General features: G+C 37.5%; 1 protein-coding gene across 1 annotated transcript; it reads right to left on the minus strand.

Annotated features, from left to right (window-relative positions):
* On the minus strand, positions 1-26,267 carry LOC142550633 (uncharacterized). Its single transcript, XM_075659711.1, has 4 exons — positions 26,025-26,267; positions 25,604-25,735; positions 3,773-3,869; positions 1-74 (listed from the first exon to the last, which is right to left on the minus strand). The coding sequence occupies exons 1-4, from the start codon at positions 26,265-26,267 to the stop codon at positions 1-3; spliced, it is 546 nt and encodes a 181-aa protein (XP_075515826.1).
* Positions 26,268-27,090: the final 823 nt, after the last annotated feature.

Genomic DNA, 27,090 nt, shown 5'->3' on the forward strand with positions numbered 1-27,090 from the left:
CTAAGAAAACGATAAATGATTTTCAGGCATAAGAATCTCAAGTCCTTCAAATGCTTTATAGCTCATGTACTCTCCTGCACATGAAAAAAACTATAATGAAACAAACATTTAATGAAACACACAAACATGTTAATTAGTTTCAAAGTAAGACAAATTGGGCATTTCGGATCCAGACATACCTTTCACTTAAGTACATGAAAATATATACAAGTGATTCCAGATCATCCCTGTGACTTTGTTCTATGCATTGGCAAATGAAGTAGAACAGATAAAGTATAAACTCATCCAAAAACCCTTGTATATAAAAAGTTTCAAGCAAAAAAGAACCAAAAACATCACTCGTTTGTATACCTATACCAAGATGCGTTTTCACGCTTAAAATGCTGCTAATTTTTTTTTGTAAAGCTCACATTTTCAAAAATAAACATTTAAATAGTTTGCATGCATGAAACCCTACTGAAAAATATGACATTTTAAAATAATCGTAAAAAATCGACAAATAAAACACCGTAATTTAAAAGTTGCCAACTCGGCCCTCAATCATGCATAAATAAAATAAAACGAGTAACATCCTGAGAATCGACATATCATAAAAATGTATAAAACTTATCATATCTACTCAAATCTCATAAAATCGTGATGTGCAGAAAAGTGTGGTCCTCGAGTTGTGTGCGCACATCCAGCCCTATCAACTCAAAGTTAGGCACCCCAGTCTCCTCATCCAAATGCTCACATGCATCACACACGCCTAGTGAGTCTAAAGACTCAACACAACTGCACCGAATAATAGCAAATACGTAAACATAGCACACAACAGTGAAAAACACTGTAATCATCAACATACATTTCATGAACTTAAAAGCATAAACATAAACACGTCGTCTAAATCATAACGTGTCAAGCAGCTCATATCAACATCATATACTTATATATTTATTTTAATTGAACTCAATTCATTAGTTGTGACTTTCGTAACAGCTTTATCGTTTCATAATTAATTGATGGATCCATCTACATAAACCGTGGTACCCGGCGGCTGTCGGACACTAGCGACAGTATTATCCATCCACTGTGCCTAGGCCTCATCGTTATCATTTACATATACATTGTTAGTCACAACCAACTCTTATCCTTCAAAGCATAATCATTTTCATCACTTAACAAAATCATGCATATACGTATATTTTCTTAAAATCAAGCACGCAACGTAATTTTCGTAATTGCATAAAAATCATAATCATGATGCATAAACATTTAAAGCATGCTAAATTTGTTCTCAGGGTGCTGCCAGGACCAAAAACTAACTCTGGGTGGAAAATGATCATTTTGCCTCTGGAAACCCAAAATGACTGTTTTACCCCTGGACATCTAAATTTCGACCAGAAGTTTACCAAACTCGTTAAAACATCCCAAAAAATATTTATAAGCATCCCTTAGACGTAAAATCGAGCCAGTTACAAAACTTAAACTATTCGTTTTAAAACTTGGACATGTGTCCCGGTTTTAACCTGAATCAAACCGAAACTTAACCAAATATTTCCCAATCTTTTACCACACATTATACACATCTTAAACGCTCTATAACCATCAAGACCAGATCATTTATGACCCTCGAATAGCCCCGAAACATTGCTGGAATTTTCTGCCCTAGCCACTTCACAAACCATAGTGCCTTAACCCATAAACTTTTGACCCTAGCATACACAAAGCCGAACCAGCTTCGAACAAGCCTACCCTTGGACCAAAACCAACCACGTATGACCCGCACTGGACCAGCCCTAAGCCATCCGATGTACCCTACATATCCGTACGCTCGGCGGTAACTAAGAAACCCTAGCTTTCTCTTACAACCTCTCGGCCTTCAATATTCATAACCAAGCTTAGAATCCAGCCTAGTGACACCATACTCCTCGAAATATTCAATCTCTTAGGACCATTATTCGGCAGCCCCTTGCACACGGTAACAAAAAGAACGTGAGTTGCAAAAGGATGCATGCGTGAGCCAAGAAACCGAAGCCACAAACGTGATACATGCAGGAACCAAGATATATGTATAAATGTTGGAACATTGTATGTTCACAATCTTGATTTTGATGATTAACAAAACTTGTTATTTTGTTTCTAATGATTTACCTTAGTGCGCAGGAAGCTGAAACTGATCAGACGTTGAACTGATCAGTTAAACGAGCCAAACTGAAGCTAACATATGCAAACTTGAAGTGCCAACTGATTTCTTAAACTGAATCAGCTCAACTGATATAACAAAGAATAGTTCAACTGATAGTCCAGCTGATAGGCAGTCCAGCAGAAGACCTTCAAAATCCCAACCAGCTGATGAAGTAATCAACTGATGAAGAACCTAGCTGACAGTTCAACTGAAAGAGTGAAATCTGTTCAACTGACGAGTCAACTGATTTCACCAGCCCAAATGAAGATCAGTTCAGATGACCAGTTAGGTGCATTAGTTAGGATTCAATCAGTTGCAGATCTAGACAAGTTTACCTAAGTGGATTCAAGCTACGCACAAAGATATAAAGTTATTGTACGATCAAATGTACAATAATGGACATTGCAGCAAAGCTTAAAAGCAAAATGTTCTAGCATAAATGGCGGAAAGTAGAGACACAAATCTGAAGGAACACAGTAAAGCTGCAACGGATACAATTATTGAGTGTCATTGTTCGATCAATTTCCCGTCTATAAATAGAATATTAGTGAAGACCAATAATATATAAGTGTGTGAAGATACAGAGAAAAAGGGCATGCATATTGCATATTAGCTTACAAGAAGCAATCAGCCCAGAGGGAACACTTCATCGTGTTACCAGCTTAGAGTAGAAGCACAATTCCCTCAGTGTGTGAGAACACTATCGTGTTGTACTCAGAGATCAGTTCACACATACACACACACCACCACTCAAATATAGTTTTGCACAAAGACAATAAACTTGTGTATGTAGTCTTTGACACACAGACGTTAAATAAGTGTTGACTGGAAGGTGATGCCTTCAGTCTAGTCTAGGAGTTCAGTTAGGTAGTGGGTAAGTCCTAAGCTGGGTGGGTTTGTACAAGATATTGTATAAATCAAAGTCTTCTAGTGGATTCTACCCGAGGTTGTAAAAGGGGTGACGTAGGAGCAGTTGAAGTCTTCGAACATCCATAAACATATCTTGTGTACTCTAACTTTTAACCTTTAGTTTTAAACTTATTTGATCATTTAGAGCATCCGTCAGTTCACTTTTCACCATAACTGAACAGATATATGCCAAAAGTGATTCCCTTATTTTCAGTTATTCAGCTACACATGATATAAAATTTATTGGTGTTTTTTAACGAAGGATTATTTCGAGTGTTTTTCGCTTGGTTTAAAACCAAAATCGATCTAATCCATCGGTGTATAAATTCTTAGAACACGAGCTATTGCAGCTTCTGGAGAATATTGTGTTTGGAGCACCTCATGGTGCCCAGCATACGATCCTTCAATTGGTATCAGAGCCAGCTGTTCTAAGAAGGACATTTGAAAATTGACTAAAATTAACATTAAAATATTTTTAAATGCTATTTAAAAGCACTTTATATTATTTTCAAAACTATTTGAAAATTTTTATCTAACACTCATTGCGGAGAGTAGAGAGGATTGGCTCTGACACTAATATTGTAGCCACTTCTCTCGACTCAGAGCTTTGGGACTTTAATCAGCCTGCAGGGGTATGAATCCTACCTGTTGGCTATTCAGCAAAACCGATCGGAAGACAAGGTTTCAGCTTCCAACCTGCCATTTGAAGCTGATCAACAGACAAAGCCCAGCTATGTTGAGATGATGATTGATTAAAGTGGAGCTTAATCATCAGCAGTATGTCGTCGCTTAACTGCCATATCAGATCAAGTAGATGATCAATGCGGTTCAACATCAGCTGAGTCCAGTTTGAGTCAGCCCACCAGTTTGGCAACATAGAGATCATGTCGAAGACAGCTAGTTGTTGGTATATTCAATTCTGTCATGCATAAACTGATTGATATTTGATGTTGTTTAATATTTGCTAGTGTAGTAGCATTTTCCTTACACTTGTTAGTGTGCTTAGGTGTATAATAAAAAAGACGGTTGTTTGATTAAATAAACATCATGTTTATCCAATTATGTTTCTGTATGATTGAACTGATATCTCCAGATTTCATGCCTAAACTTCTTGAATGATTAAATCTACTAAAATTTGGTATAGATAATTATTTTTAAAGAGGAGTTTTTAATTCAGTTGAAAAATGTCTTTGCTGGAACATTTCATGCTCTTGATCTTGATTTTGATGTCAACTGATCAACCAAACTGAATCAGCTCAACTAATATCTTAAATGACGGTTCAACTGATTGTCCAGCTGATAGGTGATTTAGCATAAGATCTTCAGAAGTCCGGCCAGCTGATGAAAAGTTCAACTGATAAAGAACCCAGTTGACCAGTTCAACTAAATAAGTGAAATCAGTTCAACTGACGAGTCAACTGATTTCACCAGCGCAACTGAAGATCAGTTCAGATGACCAGTTAGGGACATCAGTTAGAAATCAATCAGTTGCAGATCAAGACAAGCTTATCTAAGTGGATTCCATCTACGCACAAAGATACAAAAGCATCTGTACGAATAAAGATACAATAATGGACATTGCAGCAAAGATTAAAGCCGATAGATTCCTGAAGACATGTCAGAAAAGTCAACACACATATACCAAGGAACGTATTCAAGCTGCAACGATCACATGTGATGAGTCTTGGTGTACGATCATCGTGCTGCTATATATACAGACCAAGACCATCAGCAATACGTGAGAGTGAATGAGAAAAACAACAGGTGCGTGAAGATACACAAAATGGCATGCATATTGCATATTAGCTTACAAGAAGCAATAAGCCCAGAGGTAACACTTCATCTTGTTATCAGCATAGATTAGAAGCATATTTCTCTCAGTGTGTGAGAACACTTTCGGGTGGTTTTCAGTTATCAGTTCTCACACACACACACACCACCACTTAAATAAAGTCTTGCACAAAGACAATAAACATGTGTATGTTTTCTTTAACACACAGACGTTAAACAAGTATTGGCTGGAAGGTGCTGCCTTTAGTCTAGTCTAGGAGTTCAGTTAGGCAGTGGGTAAGTCCTAAGCTGGGTGGGTTTGTGCAAGTAGTTGTAAAAATGAAAGTCTTCTAAAGGTACCTACCTGAGGAGGTAGAAGGGGTGACGTAGGAGCAGTTGAAGTCTCCGAACATCCATAAGCATATCTTGTGTCTTCTCTGTTTAACTGCTTCTTTTGTTCTTAACTGATTTGATCAGTTCAGCTGATATATGTTCAGTTCTGTCCATAACTGAACTGATATAAGTCATAACTGATCTCGAGTAATTTTCCAGTCATTCAGTTACACAAAAAAATAAAATATATCAGTGTTTTTTAACGAAAGATTATTTTGAGTGTCTTCCGCTTGGTTTTATACCAAACTCGATCTAATTCATCGGTGTATATTTTCTTAGAACACGAGCTATTGTAGCTCTTGGAGAATATTTTGTTTGAAACATCTTTAGGTGCCCAGCAAACGATCCTTCAGTCTTAAACTCGGTTTTAACCTGGTTTTAAATTCAGTTATTGAGGGGGAGCTTTCTTATCCCTCGAAATGAATTTTTTTTAATGTTTTTGTTTCTCACAAAGGGGGAGAATCAGTTTAATTTTAAACTTTAAAAGTTGTTTTAGATCGCTTTAACTGTTCAAGTTTTGTGATCATAAAAAAGGGGGAGATTGTTGAAACATTTCATGTTCGCAATCTTTATTTTGATGATTAACAAAATTTGTTATTTTGTTTCTAATGATTTACCTTAGTGCGCAAGAAGCTGGAACTGCGTCGACATGATCAGTTAAACGAACCAAACTTAAGCTAACAGATGCGAACTGGAAGTGCCAGCTGATTGCCCAAATTGAATTAGCTCAACTGATATATAAAAGAACAGTTCAACTGATTGTCCAGCTGATTTGAAGTTCAGCAGAAGACCTTCAAAAGCCAGACCAGCTGATTAAGTACTCAACTGATAAGAACCCAGCTGACTAGTTCAACTGAAAGAGTGAAATCAGTTCAACTGATTTCACCAGCCAAACTTTAAGATCAGTTCAAATGACCTGTTAGGTGCATCAGTTAGGATTCAATCAGTTGCAGATCTAGACAAGTTTACCTAAGTCGTTCCAGCTACGCACAAATATACAAATTTATTGTATGATCAAAGGTACAATAATGGACGTTGCAGCAAAGCTTAAAGACAAAATGTTTCAGCATAGATGTTGGAAATTAGAGACACGAATCTCAAGGAACACATTTACAATTATTGAGTCTCACTCAACGATCAGTTTCTCGCCGATAAATAGAAGATCAGTGAAGACCAATAATATATAAGTGTGTGAAGATATAGAGAAAAAGGGCACGTGTATTGCATATTAGGTTACAAGAAGCAATCATCCCAAAGGGAACACTTCATTGTGTTATCACCTTAGATTATAAGCATAATTCCTTCAGTGTATGAGAACACTTTCGTGTTGTACTCAGAGATCAGTTCTCGCATACACACACAATACCACTCAAATATAGTCTTGCACAAAGACAATAAACTTTTGTATGTAGTCTTTGACACAGACGTTTAACAAGTGTTGACTGGAAGGTACTGCCTTCAATCTAGTCTAGGAGTTCAGTTAGGTAGTGGGTAAGTCCTAAGTTGGGTGGGTTTGTACAAGGTGTTGTATAAATCAAAGTCTTCTAGTGGATCCTACCTGATGTGGTAGAATGGGTGACGTAGGAGCACTTGAAGTCTCTGAACATCCATAAACATATCTTGTGTACTCTAACTGTTAACCCTTAGTTTTAAACTGATTTGATCTGTTAGAGCATCCGTCAGTTCAGTTTTCACCATAACTGAACTGATATATGCCAAAAATCGATTATCTTATTTTCAGTTATTCAACTACACAAGATATAAAATTTATCAGTGATTATATGCAAAAACTGATTATTTTCAGTTATTATGCTAAACTGATATATGCCAAAACTGATTATTTCGAGTGTTTTTTGCTTGGTTTAAAATCAAACTCGATCTAATTCATCGGTGTATATATTCTTTGAACATGAGCTATTGCAGCTTTAGGATAATATTGTGTTTGAAGCACCTCAATGTGCCCAGTACACGATCCTTCAATAAAGCACACATAACAACAACTATATAGCGTGAATGATGCAAAAATAAAGATACATGGCGTGCCTTGATGATTTATGATCGAAAGCTTGAAGAAAAACGTGTTGGGGAATCGTCAGAGGAGCGGGAAGGAGGTTGGCCTGAAGAAGATCGAACAATTGAAGCTTGCTGAAGGTTGGCTGCTGCAATTTACGTGTGGGAGGCTGCTTATGGAGGGGAGCGGCGGCCAATAAGATTTAAGTAAGATTAGGGTTTAGGTTATTAGGTTTAAGTAGGAAATTAATATACTAATGGGTCTCCAATTATAATTAAATGGTTTAACATGGTTTTTGAACCCATTAATCTCTAAAAAAACCCAACAAGCCCAAAAATATTCTCGAAAAATATTTCGTTTGGGTACGTTTTTGAAAATATCGCCCGAGCCCTCAAAAAGTCTCTGAATCGTTAAAATTTGTGTACCGGTTAAAAATACGACCCGGCGTGTAAAAATACCCACCAAAGACCATTTTTCGTAGAAACCCTTAAACACACCTCCTAATAAATAAAAATAATTTTCCTGATAATTCATCGGTCTTCGTTACTCGATCGAGCGTGAAATGCATCTTAAAATCTTAATGCATGAAACTTTTAAAATATCTTGGAATTAATCCTAGCCATGTATGCATTAACTGCATAAAAATAAATAAACGCGCAATTTAAATAAAACCCTATATTGCATGCATTCAGGTTACGTAAATTTAAATTTCCTGAACTGTACAACTCTCTTGCCCTTAAATAAAATTTTGTCCTCGAAATTTAAAACATACCGAATAACTTCGGGTAGCGACTCCTCATTTCGGCCTTAGTCTCCCAAGTAGCTTCCTTCTCGGAATGATTCAGCCACTTGACTTTGACCATGTGGATCACCTTTTTCCGAAGTGTAACGTCCCGAAAATTTGAATTTCAACGTAAACCACATGCATGCAAATTATTAAATTTATTTTGTATTTTATTAAATTATTTTAAAGCATTAAATGTATGTTTATTTCATGAATTTGTGTTTTAATTCATAGTTTATTAAAATATCACGCATTAGGATTTTAAGTTGCATTTCGCGCTCGAACGAGGAACGGAGACCGGGGATATTTAAGAAAAATATTTTTATTGAATAATTAATTTTAATTATTTAATATAATGTATTTTAAGTATTATTTTTAAAATTAAGCCTTGGTTGGGTATTTTTACCCGCCATGTTATATTTTTAATCGGCAAGCAAATTTTATCGAATCGAGTGACTTTTTGAAGGCTCGGGCGATATTTTCAAAAATATACCTAAACGAAATATTTTTCGATAGTGTTATTAATGTTTTTTGTTTTATTTTAGTGCTTAATGGGCCCAAAACCATTTTTAAACATTTAATTTTAATTAAAGGCCCATTTGTAGAGCCCAAATTCAGTACACGTAAAACCCATGTATTTATTTTATTGTTAAATTATTTATTTAAGTTTTAAATGATTTTAGAGATGAATAATCTATTTAAATGTATTATTTTAAATTATTTATGTTTACGTGATGAACGTTAATATGTTTTCCCGAGTTTCATGTTTCAGGCGATTATTCGATGCGGGATCGAGGAAAAGAGACCGATGAAGATTTTAAAATGTGGTATTTTATTCCAAGTCAAGAAAATGTCATTTTTAAATGATTTATTTAGTTTTATCATTTTTTGATAGGATCGATTAACGTATCAAGAGTGTTTAGAAGGGGGGGTTGAATAAACACTCACAATTAAAACTGATCTTTTCGAATTTTGAGTTCAGTTTGGTGACAAATTGATTCTCGGAATCTTGATGGTCAATGACAATCAGTTAAACTAAAGTAGTTGCGGAAAGTAACTGACTGAAAGATAGAATACAAAAATAAAATACACAAGGTTTGTTTCTGGATGTTCGGAGATTTGAATTACTCCTACGTCACCCCTTCTATCTCAAGGATAGGATTTCCACTAAAGACTTTGATCGAATACAAGATTTGTACTGACCCACTTCAGTTTGGACTTATCACTGCCAAAAGCTGAAACTCTTAGTATTACAAAATGTTCTCAGTACGTAACTGATCTTAGCACTATCGAATTTAACGATTATTACAAAGTGCTAGTGAGCTCAAATTGTAGCCTTGACTGCTACGAATAAATCAAGTAAGAGTGAGCTAAGATTTTGGCAGAGTAACAGCAAGCTTTGAATGGAATGATCTTATTGTGCTTCAGTTGTTCTTCTGTCATATTTATAAGCTTCCCTTCCAACGGTAACTTGAGATATATTTGAATCTTTGTATCCGTTGATTGCCACTTCATTATTCCTTCATTTATTGTAATGCGGCGTCTTAACTGCTTTAGCCGAAATGCGTTGTTCTAAGCTGTATTGATTGAAGTGCGGCGTTTCATATTCAGTTGCAGACTTTTGTGTCTCTTTGTCGGTTGAATGTTCTTTCCCGAGATATGTTTAGTTACGGCTGAATGTATCAACTGATCGGTTTCCAACGGATCAGTTTTCTTTAGTAGATCAGCTGATTTCATTTGTTAAGTCCAGTTGCTGAGTTCAATTTACTCGATCAGTTGGTTCGTATTTTCAGTTGGTTCATATTTTGTGAAACGCCGGAATTTTGTTTTCAACAATTTCCCCCTTTATGGTGTTTGACAAAACTAAGTAGATAATAACTGAACGTCTGAGCTCATTGTAGATAAAATAAGAGATTGAATTTTTTTTTTGAACTGAAAGAGGTCTTGATTTAATAACATCTGAATCTAATAATCTGATTAACTGCTTTGTTTCTCAAGATGCTCTTTGATATTTGATTTCTTCCCCCTTTTTGTCAAACAAATCCATCTTATCTGATAATCTTCGAACGTCAGTGGAAAGAATTTTGACATCTGAGGAGATACTTGAGACAGCAGTTTGTAAACAAGTCTTTAGCAATTCCATTTAATTAGAAACAGAAGTTTCCAATCGCTCAACTCGTTGACTGATTATATCCTGAGTTGTATAGAGACTTTGAGCTAGACCTCTATTATTCTTCATCTCAAGCACAGTTCGGGTAAGAGAATCCATGTTTGCTTGAATGGCTTTCAGTTTTGCTGAATCAGATTCAATTGAAGAATCCAATTTGACAGTATGAGAGAATTGTGTGGATTGAATTTTCTTGATTTCAGTAATCATCTGCTGCATATTGTGCTGCATATTCTGGATTTCTTCAAGGACAAGATCCATTTCTGTGGATTGAAGAGGAGGTGATTGATTAGATGTTCCCTGTGTTTGATCTTTAGAAGCTTGATCAGAAATTACTAAAATCATGTTCTGGACTTCAGTTTCAGCAGTTGTAAGATCAGGAACTTCTGATGCAATGACTTCTTCTGCAGTCTAAGTTGTAAAAATTTGTGCTACTTGTTGTTCTTGCTCCAAATCTGGGGCTTGCTCTTCAGGTGGAAAATTTTCAATGATTAATTGAGTTTCCTCCGATTCAGTTAGTTCTTTTTCTGAAGTACTTTAGATTGTTCTTCAGTTTCAGCAGATATTTGTTGCTGAATTAATTTTTTAGCAACAAGAGGCTCAATTGGTTCTTCATATGATATTTGAACCTCTTGTTCTTGTTTCTCAGTTGAAGGAGCAACTGATTCAGAATGTATTGCTTCTAGCTGAGCTTCCAGGGCTACTGTCTGAATGATTTCATCAATATTGGCAAAAGTTAATTCAGCCTCGGAATAAAATTGTTTATCAGCAGATGATTGTGGTTCTTCAGCAACCGGTTGTGGAGATGGCTCTTTCTGCTGGGAGGAGAATGTATCTTCTTCTATTTTTGAACAGGATGATTTTTCAGGAAGAACCAATTCCTGATCATGTTCCCAAAATCTGATTTTCCCTTTGTAGGACACTAAGATCTGAGTCCAGTTGGGTGAACACAGCTCTATCATGATAGGCAGTTGGACCTATGGTATTGTAGTTGGATTTCAGCTTTTCAATCATTCTAGTCAGCTTTTTGGCTCGAATTTGATCAAAGAAATATTTTTGCCTCTCCAATGCCTGGGCAATAGTAGCAGCTTTGACTATATTCAACACAATCGCTTGAAGTTTAATAAAATTTTTCAGTTGGGATTTGTGCTTCAGCTCTTTGGCAAAAATCTCAGTCCTAAAACTCTTCAACTATCAAAAGATTTTAGTTTTGATGTGGCAAATGCATTTACCTGTTCCCAAACCAGGTCAATGTGAGTTTGAATGGCATTAGGTGGTCTTGGCTCTTCAACTAGCTTGCCCTTTCCTTTTTCAGTAGTGAGAATGTGAGGAATATCCAAACCAGAGTGAGTGGTGTCCACTTGGTCCCTAAATATAACGCCTTTAGATCTGGCCGGAGGCAGAATGGTAGGGCGATTTACATGAGTCAAGGGAGCTCTTACTTTAGCGGGTGCCTTTTCTTCAGTAACTGAATCATCAGGTGAAACAGCTTGCAAAGGGATAGCCTGAATAGGCTTTTGGGCAGGTGATTGAGTCAATTTCTCAGTTGGAATGAATTCCACCGCTGTTATTGGTTTAGTTATTTGCATCCCTGGTCTCTTGACAAGCTTAGGAGAAGGAGTTTTCTCCGAATCTGATTCACTGATAATCAGTTTTCATTTTGCAGTCTTCAGTTGGGCCAAAGTTTTGGTCTTCTTGGTTGGTGTTGGAGCAGGTGGTTGCGTCCCAACCTCCTGTTTGGTTTTCAAAAACTGTTTGGGAGAAATGTCCAGTTTGGTCTTTGGAGGCAAGATGTTCTTGGCAGTGAATACCTTGAACTTTGATGATTTTCCAGCATTGTCAGCTACCAATCCCTTTAGTTTCAGAAGATAACTAATTGGAATAGCAAAGCCTCTTGATTGTTTGGTAGATTGAAGCATATTCCTCAGAATATTTAAAATAATATGCCTCCAGTTAGCTTTCTTTTCTCCCATGATGATGGTCATCACTTGGAATTTTTCAAGAGTAAGGACAGCATAAGAACCAGCCTTAGCTAATATACCCTTCGCCACAATGTCTGCTAATAATTGAATTTCTGATTTCAGCTCTTTCTTTGGATCGGAAACTTTGATTTTCCGCCTATCATGCAGACAGCAACGATTGCATTTCCTCAATATCAGATGTTTTGACTTCAGAGAAGTTGACGTACCCATCAGTTGGCAAAGAGAAAATTTCTCCTGAAGGCCTCTTCAGATAGGATCAACAGCTTATCATTGATAGTTACAGAGATACTTCCATCAGTAGTGACAAACCCCTTCAGATAGAATTCATTTACTTCCTTGGGGTATATCTCCTGCGAAGATTGTCCCAAAAACATCCTGAGACCAGCAGATTCAATCTTCAGAAAGACGCTCTTAACATTCTTCTTCTTGAACTTATAAAACTGAGTCAAAATCAATGGCCATAGCGTTCAGCACGTGAGCTGGGATTTGATTCGCCATTTCGAAAGATAAAACGATCTGAAATTCGTAAAAGATAAGCTCTGGAATTAGTGCGCTCTTAGGAACTGATTGTATTCGTAAGAAAAAAAAACTGAATTGCAGCGGGCATAGTACATTTGTTCGTGACTGTTCAAATTCTGGGACACGTGTCAGTCCATTCAAAATTTTGAATAAAAACGTGTGTACGTGTGCTGTAAGCGTGTGTACAATTTAAACGGTTCAAATGCTTCCACGTTTTCAAAATTAGATTCATCATTAGATAGCAGACAGTCACGTCACTTGATTTGGAATATATTATGGTTAATTAGTTAACTTATCATTATGCTCTATCAACTGATCAACATCAACGACTTCCTGCACATCTGATTGGTCCAGTACTTCTGGTTCAGGTGTTTGAAGTATGTTTTGATTGCCATGACTTTCATTTTTGTCATCATCTTCCAAACTGATATCTGTAAATCGATCAACTAGCTCAACTTGATCAGTTGGCTTATCAGTTAGTTCAGTTTCATCGAAATCAACATGAGCAGATTCTTCAACATTTAGGGTTTTCTTGTTGAAGACTCTATAAGCTATACCAACTGATGAGTATCCAAGAAATATTCCTTCTGCAGATTTAGCATCAAATGTTTTTAAATAATTTTTACCATTATCAAGAATAAAACATCTGCAGCCGAATATTTTGAAGTAAGTAATTATACTTTTTCTTCCATGCCAGATCTCATATGGTGTTTTCATATGATTCTTATTAATCATTGATCTGTTCTGAGTGTAACACGCAGTGTTTACTGCCTCTGCCCAAAATCTTTGAGAAATACCAGAATCAGCAAGCATCGTTCTAGCAGCTTCTTTAAGGGTCCGATTTCTCCTCTTAGCTACACCATTTTGCTGAGGAGTTCTGGCTGCTGAGAGCTCGTGCTTAATTCCAGCATTTTCTAGGAAATTTGAGAAAGTTTGATTGATGAATTCAGTTCCTCGATCAGATCTGATTCGATCAATTCCAACTGATTTTTCATTTAAAAGTCTTTTGAAGAGCTTTATTAATTGTGAAGCAGTATGGTCTTTAGATTTGAGAAAAATAACCCAAGTAAATCTTGAAAAATCATCTACGACTACCGAGGTGTATTTCATTCCCCCTAAGCTCATGACTGGTATAGGACCAAAGAGATCCATGTGCAACAGTTCTAAGCATCGGGATGAAGATTTACAGCCCTTGTTTTTAAAAGATGATCGTACTTGTTTACCATACTGAAATGCTGAGCAAAGTTTTTTTTCTGAAAAGTCTATTTTGGGCAGACCAGTTACAAGTTCATGTTTACTCAGATAGGTGATGGATTTAAAGTTTAAATGACTTAGTCTCTTATGCCACAACCAGTTTTTTGATGATTTGGAAGCAATAAAACAAACTGGTGCATAAGTTTGATCATTCCAACTGACTTTATATGTGTTTCCACAACGTTTGCCAGTTAGTATGATTTTATAAGTTGAAGTTTTGACAGAACATGAATTTTTGTCAAATTGTACTGAGAATCCACTGTCGCATAACTGACTGATGCTAATCAAGTTATACTTCAGGTTTTCTACTAATAGAACATCTTTAAAAGTAAAGTTACCATGGATAAGCTTACCCTTACCCACAGTTCTACCTTTGGAATTGTCCCCGAAACTGATGTTTGGACCACTGTATTTGATCAGTTGAGATAACACACTTGCATCTCCTGTCATATGTCGCGAACATCCACTGTCCAAATACCATATTGAGCTCTTGTTTGTACCTGTTACCTGCAATCACACACATAATATAACTTGGTACCCATATCTATTTGGGTCCAGAACTGATTAGTCCCTTAGGAACCCACACTTGGATTAGTCTAACAGACTTTCCAGTAGCTGTATTCCAAATGGTTTTTCTCGGCTTTTGTGTGCTTGGTGTGTAGTGTACAGACGGTACAATATGTGTTTTAGCTTTATTCAACTGATTGTTCAGTCTATATCTCTTCTGAACTGGCTTGCAGTTATAGTAATTGAAATAGCTATTCGAATAGTTCTTGTAAAACCTCTTTGATGACTGACTTTGTGAATCAGTTGAGAATTTTTGACTATAACCAATCCCATATCTTCTAGCCTTGTTCATATTCTCAGTAGGTTGCTCAATCAGTTTACTGGTCTCAATTAGTTCTTGTATCACTGCTGATTTGACAAAGTGAATGTACTTCCCTTTGTCTATTTTTAGCTTTGGTTGAGTATCATTTGGATATATTTCTCCTTGAGTGTTGAACCCTAAACCAGTTTTATCAGAGAATGATTTTTGTGAATTCTGCATCTCATTCAGTGCAGTAGATGACTTGTTCCAAGACTGAATGAGCTCAGTCTGTTTTGAGTTTTCAAGAGTCAACTTCTGGATTAATGACTGATTTTTGTCTCTTTCTGCTTTTAGCTCAACAATTTTCCTTTTTAGACTCAATCCATCAACTGATTCATTAGTTTTTGTTTTAGTCTGTGGGATCAGTTTGCTTCGCTTTGAGTTTTTCAAATGATGATGCAAGCTTTTGATACTCATTTACCATGTCATGTATTGTTAGAATGAGTTCTTCTCGTGTGAAATCAGTTGAGCTGAAATCAAATACCTGTTGACTAGATGATTCTTCTTCTGCATCATTAGCCATCAAGCACTTGACTTCCTCATCATCACTGGAGCTGCATGAGCTTTCTGGTTCTGACTCCTCACTGTCAGTTTCTGCCCATTTAGATTTGTTTTCTTCATCTAAGAGTACCTCATGTTTCTTTCTGAAGGACTTCTTATCTTTCTTGGGTCTTCTTTTGTGCTCATATGATTTCTTTCTTCTATCAGTTGAGCCTTGACTGTCCTTCTTGGGTTTAGGACAATCAGCAATAAAGTGACCTGATTTGCCACAGTTGTAGCAGGCATTTGATTCATCCTTGGAGCTGTTTCTTTGGTATGGCTTCTGGAAGTTTCCTTGATTCTTTCTCATGAACCTTCCAAATTTTTTGATGAACAATGACATAGCACCACTGCTCAACTGATTAGCAGATTTCTCGACTAAACTGATTGGCTCTGTTCTGACAGCAGCTAGAGCAGTTGTGGCTGCAGGGGTAGATGGTTCTCCTTCTCTGGTCTGCAGCTCAAATTCATAAGCCTTTAAATCAGCAAACAGATCATGAAGTTCAATCTGGTTCAGATCTTTGGACTCCCTCATTGCCCATGGTCTTGACATCCCATTCCTTGGGAAGACCTCTCATTACCTTCAGTGCAATCTCTTTGTTTGTATACACTTTTCCAAGTGCATTTAACTCATTGATGATACTGCTTAATCTTTCATCATACTCGTGCATTGATTCTCCTGCGTTCATTTTGATGTTATCAAACTTTTGAACAACAACAGAAAGTTTATTTTCTTTAGTTTGATCATTTCCTTCATACAGCTGGATCAGCTTCTCCCAAATTTCTTTGGTTGTCTTACACATCTTTATTTTGCTGAAGGTTACTTTGTCCAGCGTTTTGTACAGAATTTCTTTAGCCACATTATCAAGATTTGCTTTTCTTTTGTCTTCAGTTGTCCATTCATCTCTGGGCTTTTCTATTCTTTGTGGTGCCCCTTCTGTTATGGCAACTGCTGTATTTTTTTAGAATCTTTATGGATCCATCAGTTATGACATACCACATGTCATCATCTTGTGCAGCTAAATGAGCCTGCATTCTGATTTTCCAATCGTCAAATTCTTCTCTGGAGAACATAGGAATTTTGTTGAATGAAGTCATGCTAGCAAGTTTATAGATCAAAAGTATTCAAGAACAAGATTCAACCGCTCTGATACCACTTGATATGATCGATTAACGTATCAAGAGCGTTTAGAAGGGGGGGTTGAATAAACACTCACAATTAAAACTAATCTTTTCGAATTTTGAGTTCAGTTTGGTGACAAACTGATTCTCGGAATCTTGATGGTCAATGACAATCAGTTAAACTAAAGTAGTTGCGGAAAGTAACTGACTGAAAGATAGAATACAAAAATAAAATACACAAAGTTTGTTTCTGGTTGTTCGGAGATTTCAATTACTCCTACGTCACCCCTTCTATCTCAAGGATAGGATTTCCACTAAAAGACTTTGATCGAATACAAGATTTGTACTGACTCACTTCAGTTTGGACTTATCACTGCCAAAAGCTGAAACTCTTAGTATTACAAAATGTTCTCAGTGCGTAACTGATCTTAGCACTATCGAATTTAACGATTATTACAAAGTGCTAGTGAACTCAAATTGTAGCCTTGACTGCTACGAATAAATCAAGTAAGAGTGAGCTAAGATTTTGGCAGAGTAACAGCAAGCTTTGAATGGAATGATCTTATTTTGCTTCAGCTGTTCTTCTGTCATATTTATAAGCTTCCCTTCCAACGGTAACTTGAGATATATTTGAATCTTTGTATCCGTTGATTGCCACTTCATTATTCCTTCATTTATTGTAATGCGGCATCTTAACTGCTTTAGCCGAAATGCAATGTTCTAAGCTGTATTGATTGAAGTGCGGCGTTTCATATTCAGTTGCAGTCTTTTGTGTCTCTTTGTCGGTTGAATGTTCTTTCCCGAGACATGTTTAGTTACGGCTGAATGTATCAACTAATCGGTTTCCAACGGATCAGTTTTCTTTATTAGATCAGCTGATTTATGTTGTTAAGTCCAGTTGCTGAGTTCACTTTACTCGATCAGTTGGTTCGTATTTTCAGTTGGTTCATATTTTGTCAAACGCCGGAATTTAGTTTCCAACATTTTTAAAGCCTAATTAAATTATTAGGTGATTTTATGATTTTAAAGTTTTAAAGATTTGTCACTTGTACATTTTATTTTAAATTAAAAGATTTTATTTGAAGTTAGAGGAAGGTTAGTATTTTAATTAGTTGTTAATTATTAATTAAGCACATAATTACCCCTAATTACCTACAAAACGCACGCACAAACATACTTTAACACACACTCACCTACACGACACACACACATTTTTCCTTCACTTCCATTTTAATTTTTGAGGGCAAAACCTAGGGTTCTAAGAACCAAGAGCAGCCGCCCCTCCCTCTTCAATTTTCCAGCAAGTTTCGTCCACTTTTCCTAAAGAAAAATGTTGTGCAAAGTTTGAGCAAAAATTGGTTGGATCAATTTTGAAACGATTTTAGATCTGGAAAATCAAAATTTCCTGTAATTTTAAATACTGCGACTTTTCTGTCGATTTTCTGAAAAAACTTCAAAATATAAAACGTAGTACTTTTCAATAACTTTGATTTGACAGTAAATTTGTAATTTTTTGACAGGAAATGAGTGAGTTATGATCTTTTCGCGGGAGTGCTCAAATCGTAGTTTTTCTGAAAATGTGTTCTTGACGTGTTCTTGAAGTTTATTTGTTGCAGATTTCGTTGGGAACCGTTGGCTGATCGCTGCTACGTTTAAGTATTGCGAGTATGATGTTGGGATGATTCTTGGTGCTTCGTTTCGTGTCGATAGTCACTTGGTTGCACTAGAAGTCGTATGAAGCATTTTGGTGTCAAAATAGCGTGTTCACGGTTTGAGTTGCATTGTATGATTGGTATTGTGGTTTGAGACATCCTGGGAGTTTGAAACATTGTCATAGCATCCTAGGATGGGTCTCGAGGTGTTGGTTCACGGTCCGCACAAACTAGTTTTGAGGATTGAGACACAAGTGTAGTGATTTTCGTTGGGTATCATTTTTCAGAGTCTACACGGACCCGTAGACAGACTCAGACACGGGGTCCGTGCCTTTGTTTCTTTTGTGGTATGAAATTCCAATGTCTACCCGGACCCAGACCCGGACCCTGACACGGGGTCCGTGCCTTTGTTAATTTCGTAGGTTAAGTTTGTAGAGGCTACACGAACCCAGACCCGGATGTGTACACGGGGTCGTGTCCTCCATGTTTGGGAAAATATTGGGATTTGTTTTCGGGTTCGATGTCATGGTTTATTACGATGATTAAACGAGGTCGAGTCCCGAGAGATTTAGAACGTCATAAGAAATTTGTAATTTTTGGGGTGAACATGATTAATACGTCTAAGTTTTGAAAGATAAGTGCTTGAACACATACTAGTATGTGCAGCAGTGGCCCCAAGCGAGATCCAACGAATCCCTCAACGCCATATGTAAGTATGTTCGACGTGAAAAGGGAAATATATTTTATTTTTTTTAGAGGTATGCTAAATATCTTGTGACCGATTATGAACAGGTTTGGAAGTCAGTGAACGTGGCCGAGGACCTCTCCACCCCAGTAAAGCATGACCGGGTTTAGATCATGATTGGAAAGCGTTAAAGCATGACCAGGGACCAAGCCACCCGGTAAAGCATGACCGGGGATCTCATGTATGTGGTAGTGGATTTTCCTGCCAGCCCAGTACTATGGTTTAGTCTGATCTGACGCAATTATGTATGGGTCACTTGCTTTGAAACATATCTCTACGCAAAATGGTGAAGTTATGCATGTTCAAGTGTGTATGATGTAAGTATGTTTACGAAAAGTTTTACGATGATGGCACGTCTATGTTTATGTTAGTACGTTCAAGTTTATGTATGTACGTTCAACTTTTAAGTTGCATGTGGTTTTATTACGTATTACTTGTTATCTCCAGTTTATACGTGTTGAGTCTTTAGACTCATTAGACTTAATCGATGCAGGTGAGGATGAGTTTAAGGAGACGAGGGATGGGGACCAATTGGCTTGCTCGGTCTGCGCAGAAAGCTAAACCCGAGGACCGCCCATGTTTTAAGACTTTATGCATGTTCAAATACTTAATTTCATGAGTTGTGATGACAATGTTTAAACGTTCCCTTTTTGCAAACTTTGATGGTAGTTGTTTTATTCCAAATATTTTAGAAGATCAAATATTTGTTAACGCAATTTGATAATTACGATTTATTTAAGAAAATTTTATTGTACATTACACCATTAGTGTATTATTTTATGGCTTAAACTTAATTAGCAAAACCCTAAACCTATTTTATATCGAGTGGCCGCCCAACTCATCCTCCAGCAGCCTCTTTCACGTTAGTTACAGCAGCAAACATTCAGCAAGCTTCAGCCCTCCATTATTCCTCCTTCAAACAAGTTACCTCCCCGCTCCTCTAGTACTTCTCCGACGCGTGATTCTTCGAGTTTTCAAGCATCTACACATCAAGACATTCTTGTATTTCGTTTTTCTCCTCATTCACACCATAATATTGTTGAAATATATGTAAATGCATGTTCATCCTTTGATCTAACATGTAGTTACGTTTTGTTCAAGTTTTGTCACGATTTGCACTTTTACGTTGCATACTCACGTTTTATTGATTTGTTGCAAGGGGTTGCCAATTTTTCATAGTTTCTAAGGGGTTTGTATGCTATAAGATGAGGTGACACAGTCTTGAAGGTTTAAGGGTGTATGGTATAGGAGAGGGCCGATTGTCTGTCTAGGCGGCTAGAAATTTCCTTGGCGTTTAGTGAGGGTTCAAGAAGGCGCGGATGGGGAAGGGATAAACCATGTTAAGGTGCAATCCAGGAGGGTCCAACAAAAGATAGGGGTGGGCTAGGAAGAAAGTGGACAAGTTAGGAGCCTATTGTGTTTCGGGTAAGGCACAGCCATGCTTGTTCTTGAGGGATTGGTTGCGCTTCACGGCTGGCATGGAGATGTGTCCGTGGGGACAGTAGGTCTAATAAGGTCCTAAAGTGGGTTAGGTGGGGCTGGTGTGTGGCTGGTTCCGTCGGTTGTAGGCTAGGATCGAAAATATGGAAAATGGGCGTTTAGGGTTTCAAGGGGCGATCATGCAGATTTTTGCAGCAGCTTGTGGTAATGTTTTAGGGAGTAATAGTGGGCTTTTTAAGGGCTATTAGAGTGTGGTTTAGGTATGGTAAAAGTTTGGGAAAAATTCAGTTAAGTTTCAGGTCGATACGGGTTAAAACCGGGACCCCGATTCAAGTTTTAAAACGAATCGGTTAAGTTTTGAAACATGCTCGAGTTTACATCTAGGAAACACTTTTAAATATATTTTGGGATGTTTTAAGGAGATTGATAAGCATCAGGTCAAAATTTAGAGGTCTAGGGGTAAAACGGTCATTTTGTGTTTCCAGGGGCACAATGGTCATTTTTCTCCTGGGGTGAATTTTTAGTCCTGGCAGCGTCCTGAGCACAATTTATGAGTTTTTAAATGTTCATGCATCATGATCATGATTTTTATGAAATTATGAAATATACGTTGTATGTTGATTTTAAAAAAAATCTACACATGTGCATGATTTTCGTAAGTGATGAAAATGATGAAATTTTGAAGGATGAGAATTAGTTATGGCTATTGATGTATATATAAATGCTTAAGATGTATATGTAAATGCTGATAATGAGGCCTAGGCACAGTGGATGGGTAATACTGTCACTGATGTCCGACAGCCACTGGATACCGCGCTTATGTATGATGGATCCATCGTAAATGATGAATGATGTACAACAGTCACAACTAATGAACTGAATTCACTAAAAAAAATGATGTATAATGATGAATGATGATAATGATGAGCTGTTTTGACATATTACGATTCCATATGACACGTTTACATTTACGCTTTTCAAGTTCATGAAAGGTATATTCATTACAATATAATTTCACTTGCTGTGTGCTATATATATGTACGTATTCCAAGTACATGTGTGTTGAGTCTTTAAAATCACTAGACGTGTGTGATGAAGGTGAGCATGTTTATGAGGGGACTGGAGGTGCCGAACTCTGAGGCGACAGGACTGGATGTGCGTGCACGACCCGAGGACCACTTTCTTTCACACATGATGTTTTTTATGAGTTTTGAGAGGATATGATCATTTTATACATTGGTTTTGTTACTTTGCTGGTTTTAAGATTTTTACTCGTTATGTTACGATTTTTCTGTTGGTTGAGTTTGGCAATTTTATATGTACTGTTTTAAGTGGTTTAACATTTACGATTATTTGAAATGGTATGTTTTTCAGTAGGGTTGCATGCATGCAAAATATTTATGTAACGCCCCGAAAATTTAAAAGTCCACGCGGACCATGTGCATGAGTTATTAAATTCCCTTTGTATTTTAATTAAATATTTTAATTGCACTAATTAAATATGTTATGCATATTGACATGTTTAAAATATATTTTTTTACATTGTTGCATTAAAATGTATTTTTAAAGGTTATTCGAGTTGCGATCGAGGAACGGATATCGATGGTTGAAAATTAGAAAATGTTTTTATTAAATAATTGTTTTTAATTATTTAAATTAAGGGTGATGATTTTTCTGATTTTTGAAAATAAGGGGTTTTAAGGTGATTTTATACGCCGAGACGTAAATTTTATCGGTGTGGGTTTTTGAACAAAATTACAAACGTTTTGGCAACCCGGCTAATAAATTCACAAACTTATTTCAGCAAAACTATTTTAATATTTTAATTAAATCCTAATCAAACACTAATGGGCCTAAATTTATGCTTAATGGGCCTAAGCCTTAATTAGTGATTTAATTAGTGTTTAAATATGATAAAACACATAAAAACCCTACACTTGCATCTCAATCACACGGCCAACCACTTTGCACACATCAAAACTCTCCCCATCAAAATCAAACACACGGCACCCACCTCCACAATTTGAAGAGGAAAATTTTCGGTAAATTTCAAGGGAATTTAAGCCAAGGTCCTTGTTCGTTCTTCGCAAATCGTCGACGAATAATCGTGCAGTTTAAAATGCAAAGGCACACCCATTCTTTCCTTCAAAACATCATCACATCATATTATATTTTATGCTTGAAAAGATTTAAAACAAGTGACACTTTTGTTTCAAGTTCGTTTTTGCATGTATCATGAAATTTTGAAGTAGAATATTTAATCCAAATTGTGTTGTTTAAGTGCATAAAGGGGTTGCCATGGCTAGGAAGTATTATGGTATTGTTTTACATGAGTTTAAGGTGTCTTAGAACCACACAACACGCAACATCAAGCACGGAACACAAGCTGGAGACGTGTTGCTGTCATGGAGGCTTGGTTCGCTTGTTTAAGGGCTGGGCATGGTTTGGCTGCAACCAGGGGCTAGCCAGGTCCGTGAGTGAGACCAAGGCAGAGTCCTAGCCATGCTAGGACTCAAGCTAAGGGGCTTGAGAGGAGTCCTTGACAGCAAGGACTCCTACCCGAGAAACTGCCACTTTGGTGCGCAGGGTGCAGAGCTTGTTTGGGGCGAGGGGGCTTGGCCTGGGGTTTGAATGCTGGGTCTGAGCGGGTCCTTAGGGTCCTAAGTAAGTGCAAATCAGGTGGGTTCAGGGGTTAGGCTCGCTGGTAGGGTCCTACGAATTAGAACAAGGAGTCCTTCCATCCTAGGACTCTTGGCCAGCTTAGGTTAGGGGATTGGGGGCGTTGTTGTTCTGTTTGGGGTGTTTTTCGTGGGATCCTTGGGTCCAGTAGGGTGCTCTAACATGTTGGTCAGGGTCTGGTTTATTATGGCTCGGGGGTGACTCGATAAAATCAAGAGATGGCTCGGGGTCGAAGTTTATGTGTCATATTAGGGTTTCCTAAACTTAAATAATTGAAAAACGGCTCGTGGAGGTCGAGTCGTGGTTCATGGGGACTAAAATAATATAAAAAGACTAAATTTAGAAATTTTATATTAAAGTTTGGGATTTTTCGGAATTAAAACGCCTTCAAAACGTCTAATTACGAATTAATTAAAAAGCCTAGTTTTAAGCTAAATAAAATTATGAAAATTTTAAATTAGGCTTAAATAATTAATTGGGATATGTTAGAGTCAAGAAAATCAATAAAATGTCAAAAACGTAAAATGTCACGTCCAGGAGTAAAACGGTCTTTTTACACCGGAAAATTAGTAAACGTCATGACAGTGCTCTATTTGCTGTTTTATATGTTAATATGATTATTTCACATGTTTATGAATTTTAATATGTTGAAATCATGATTTTTAAATGTTCATAAATTATTAAGTTTAAATTGGACATTTAAAAGATATGTTGCATGCTTGGTTTCAAAATAAAATGATATTATATGCATGTTTTTACTAAGTGATGGAAATACGATATGTTGAAGGATGTGAAGGATTGTGACTACTACATGTTGGAGATATCGTGAGGGTTATGGTCCCAGTGGGAGCCCAACGATCGTATTTTCTTGGATACGGATACGAATACGAATACGTGATACGAATACGAATATGTTAATACGTTGGCCAGTTGACGGGTGAGAGTGTCTCTGGTGTCCCCGCCGCCCAGTAGCTGTTGTTTTCTTTAGATGGATCCATCGCCCAATACGATCAAGAATACGAGTCACAATCACGATCTGAATTCAACAAACACGAACATGAACATGAATATGAATATGAATATGGACACGAATATGGATATGAATATGAATATGTTTAAGTGATATGTTTTTTTTTGAAAATGTTTAAATTTAAAGTTTATGCATTATTAAGAAAATGATATTTTTAGTACAAGTATTTTTCACTGTTATATGTTAACTGTATTACGTATTACTTGTTATCAAAGATGGGACGTGATTAGTCTTTAGACTCACTAGGTGTGTATGATGCAGGTGATATAAATAACTATGATAATGGAGGTCTTGACGAGTGACTTGCTGGACTGTCGGTGCACATAACCCGAGGACCAGCGCTTCTATTTCCGCATTTAAGTTTATGATTTTAAGAAACATTTTTACGACATTTTATTTATGCTTTTTGAGAGATTTTGAGAGGTTTAGTATGGGCTATACTTTTCAAGCATTTATTGCTTTTTAGATTTGATAAAACGATTTACGATTTCATGTTTGACTATTCCCCTTGGATTTTCAAGTACTGGTTGGATGTTTTATTTTAAAAATGGTGCAAAAGTATTTTATGCATATGCATATGTATAGGCCGAAAATGTGAGGAAAAAAAAATTTCTAGTACTTTTTAAGAAAACGAATAAGCATACGTTTCAATTTAAGTGCATATTTCGAAAATGTGAGCTTTTACAAAAAAAAATATTTCGGCATTTTATGTTAATAGAAGTTTCACAGAGCCTCTTCTCCGATCTATCCAAAATCTAAGTGGGTCTCTCCTCCAACGACAGGTGCGGTGTTGGCTGAAGTGGCTCATAGTTCAGCACATGCGAAGGATTCGACATGTACTTCCACAGCATAGAGACGTGGAACACATTATGAAGTCCCGCCAGATTCGCGGTAATGCAACTCTGTATGCAAGTGTTCCAACTCTCTCTAGGATATTGAAATGTCCGATGAATCTAGGGCTGAGCTTACCCTTCTTCCCAAATCTCATCACACCCTTCATTGGTGCGGCCTTCACAAAAACGTGATCCCGTACTGTGAACTCGATATATCTGGTCCTCTGCTCTGCATAACTTTTCTGACGGCTCTGAGGAGTCCTCATCCTGTCTCGAATCCTGACCAATAACTCTATTGTCTGCCTGACAATGTTCGGACCCAACTCGGCCCTCTCTCCTTCCTCATCTCAATACACTGGCGACTCGCACTTCCTCCCGTACTGTGCCTCATATGGAGCCATACCGATAGACGCCTGATAACTGTTGTTGTATGTGAACTCTACAAGAGGTAACTTTCAGCTCCCAACTGCCCTGGAAGTATATCATGCAAGCTCGGAGTTGGTCCTCCAGAGTTAAGTCACCCTCTCTGACTGTCTGTATGTTTGAGGATGGAAGGCAGTACCGAATAGCAGCTTAGTACCCAGTGCCTTGTGTAGACTCTTTCCAGAACGAAGATGTGAACCTCATATCCCTGTATGACAACTATCTCTCTGATATACAGCTCTGTGTACTGAGCATGGTGAAAGTCTTCTTGATCGGTAGAAAATGAGCTGATTTAGTGAGCCAATCAACAATCACCCATATGGAATTAAATCCTTCAGTAGTTCTCGGAAGTCCTGCCACAAAGTCCATGCTGATGTTCTCCCATTTCCACTCGGGAATAGGGAGGGGTCTCAGCTTCCCTACAGATCTCTGTTGCTCGGCCTTGACCTGATGACATGTCAAACACCCAGAGACGAAATGCAGAATATCGCGCTTCATGCCCGGCCACCAATAAAGAGTCTGAAGGTCTTTATTCATCTTCTTACTCCCTGGATGGATGGAGTACGGGGTGCTGTGAGACTCGCTCAAGATATCTGCTCTTAGGAAATCACTGTCAGGAACCCATAGGTGGTGCCTATATCTGAATATGGCGTCCAAAACTGTATACAGTCTATGGACCTTAGCCCTCCTCCCTCTGTCTCCACTTTTGCAACTGCTCGTCAGAAGTCTGCCATGCCTGAATTCTGTCTCTCAATGTCGGTAGTACTATCAGAGTAGCAAGGTCTGGGGCATTCCCTCTTGCATAAAGTGCTAGCTCAAATATCTGAATATCCGCCTGTAGCGGTCTTTGTAGCGACAAATGAGCAATCACTGCGTGCTTTCTGCTCAGAGCGTCTGCAACCACATTAGCCTTACCCGTATGGTAGCTAATGTAACAGTCATTATCCTTCACTAGCTCTAGCCATCTCCTATGCCTCATGTTCAGATCTTTCTATGTGAAGAAGTACTTCAGACTCTTGTGGTCAGTGAAAATCCTGCACTTCTCCCCATACAGATAGTGTCTCCAAATCTTCAAGGCAAATACCACTACTGCTAGCTCGAGGTCTTCAGTCGGATAATTCTTCTCATGGACCTTCAGCTGTCTGGACGCGTAGAATATAACTCTTTCATTCTACATCAGAACCTTGCCCAAATCGAGCTTCGAAGCATCTATGTAAACCACGAACTCTCCTTGCCCTGATGGCATAGCTAGAACTGGTGTTGTGGTCAATGCTAGCTTCAGTATGTCAAAACTCTCCTGGCACTCAGATCACCAGATAAACTTGGTATTCTTCTTCGTCAAGGCAGTCATAGGCAGCGTGGTAGAGGAGAAGCCCTGAATGAATTTCCTGTAGTACCCAGCCAATCCCAAGAAGCTACGGATCTCTGCCATGCTCTTAGGCACTGGCCAATCTCTGAGTGCTTCGACCTTACCAATGTCGACCTCATTACCCTCTCGAGATACGATGTGGCCAAAGCATGCCACTATGTCAAGCCAGAACTGTAACATATCGTACTTTTAATCTATTTAAAATTTGCGGAAAAATAAAAATTTTCCTAAATACAAAATAAACTTTCAAATTTGCATTAAATAACTTGCTCGTCTAAAAACAATTGCAATAAAAACAACCAAAACCAAGTTTGCCAAAAGTAATAATCGCTTAAAAATCATAAACCACTTCATGAAATCAGAGTATGGAAACTTTCGTGCTTAAAATCTTAAAACATGGGCGATCCTCGGGTTTAGCCTCCTTCTCAGTCCA

Source organism: Primulina tabacum, chromosome 7 (assembly GCF_025594145.1).
Source record: "Primulina tabacum isolate GXHZ01 chromosome 7, ASM2559414v2, whole genome shotgun sequence".
NCBI classification, from domain to species: domain Eukaryota; kingdom Viridiplantae; phylum Streptophyta; class Magnoliopsida; order Lamiales; family Gesneriaceae; genus Primulina; species Primulina tabacum.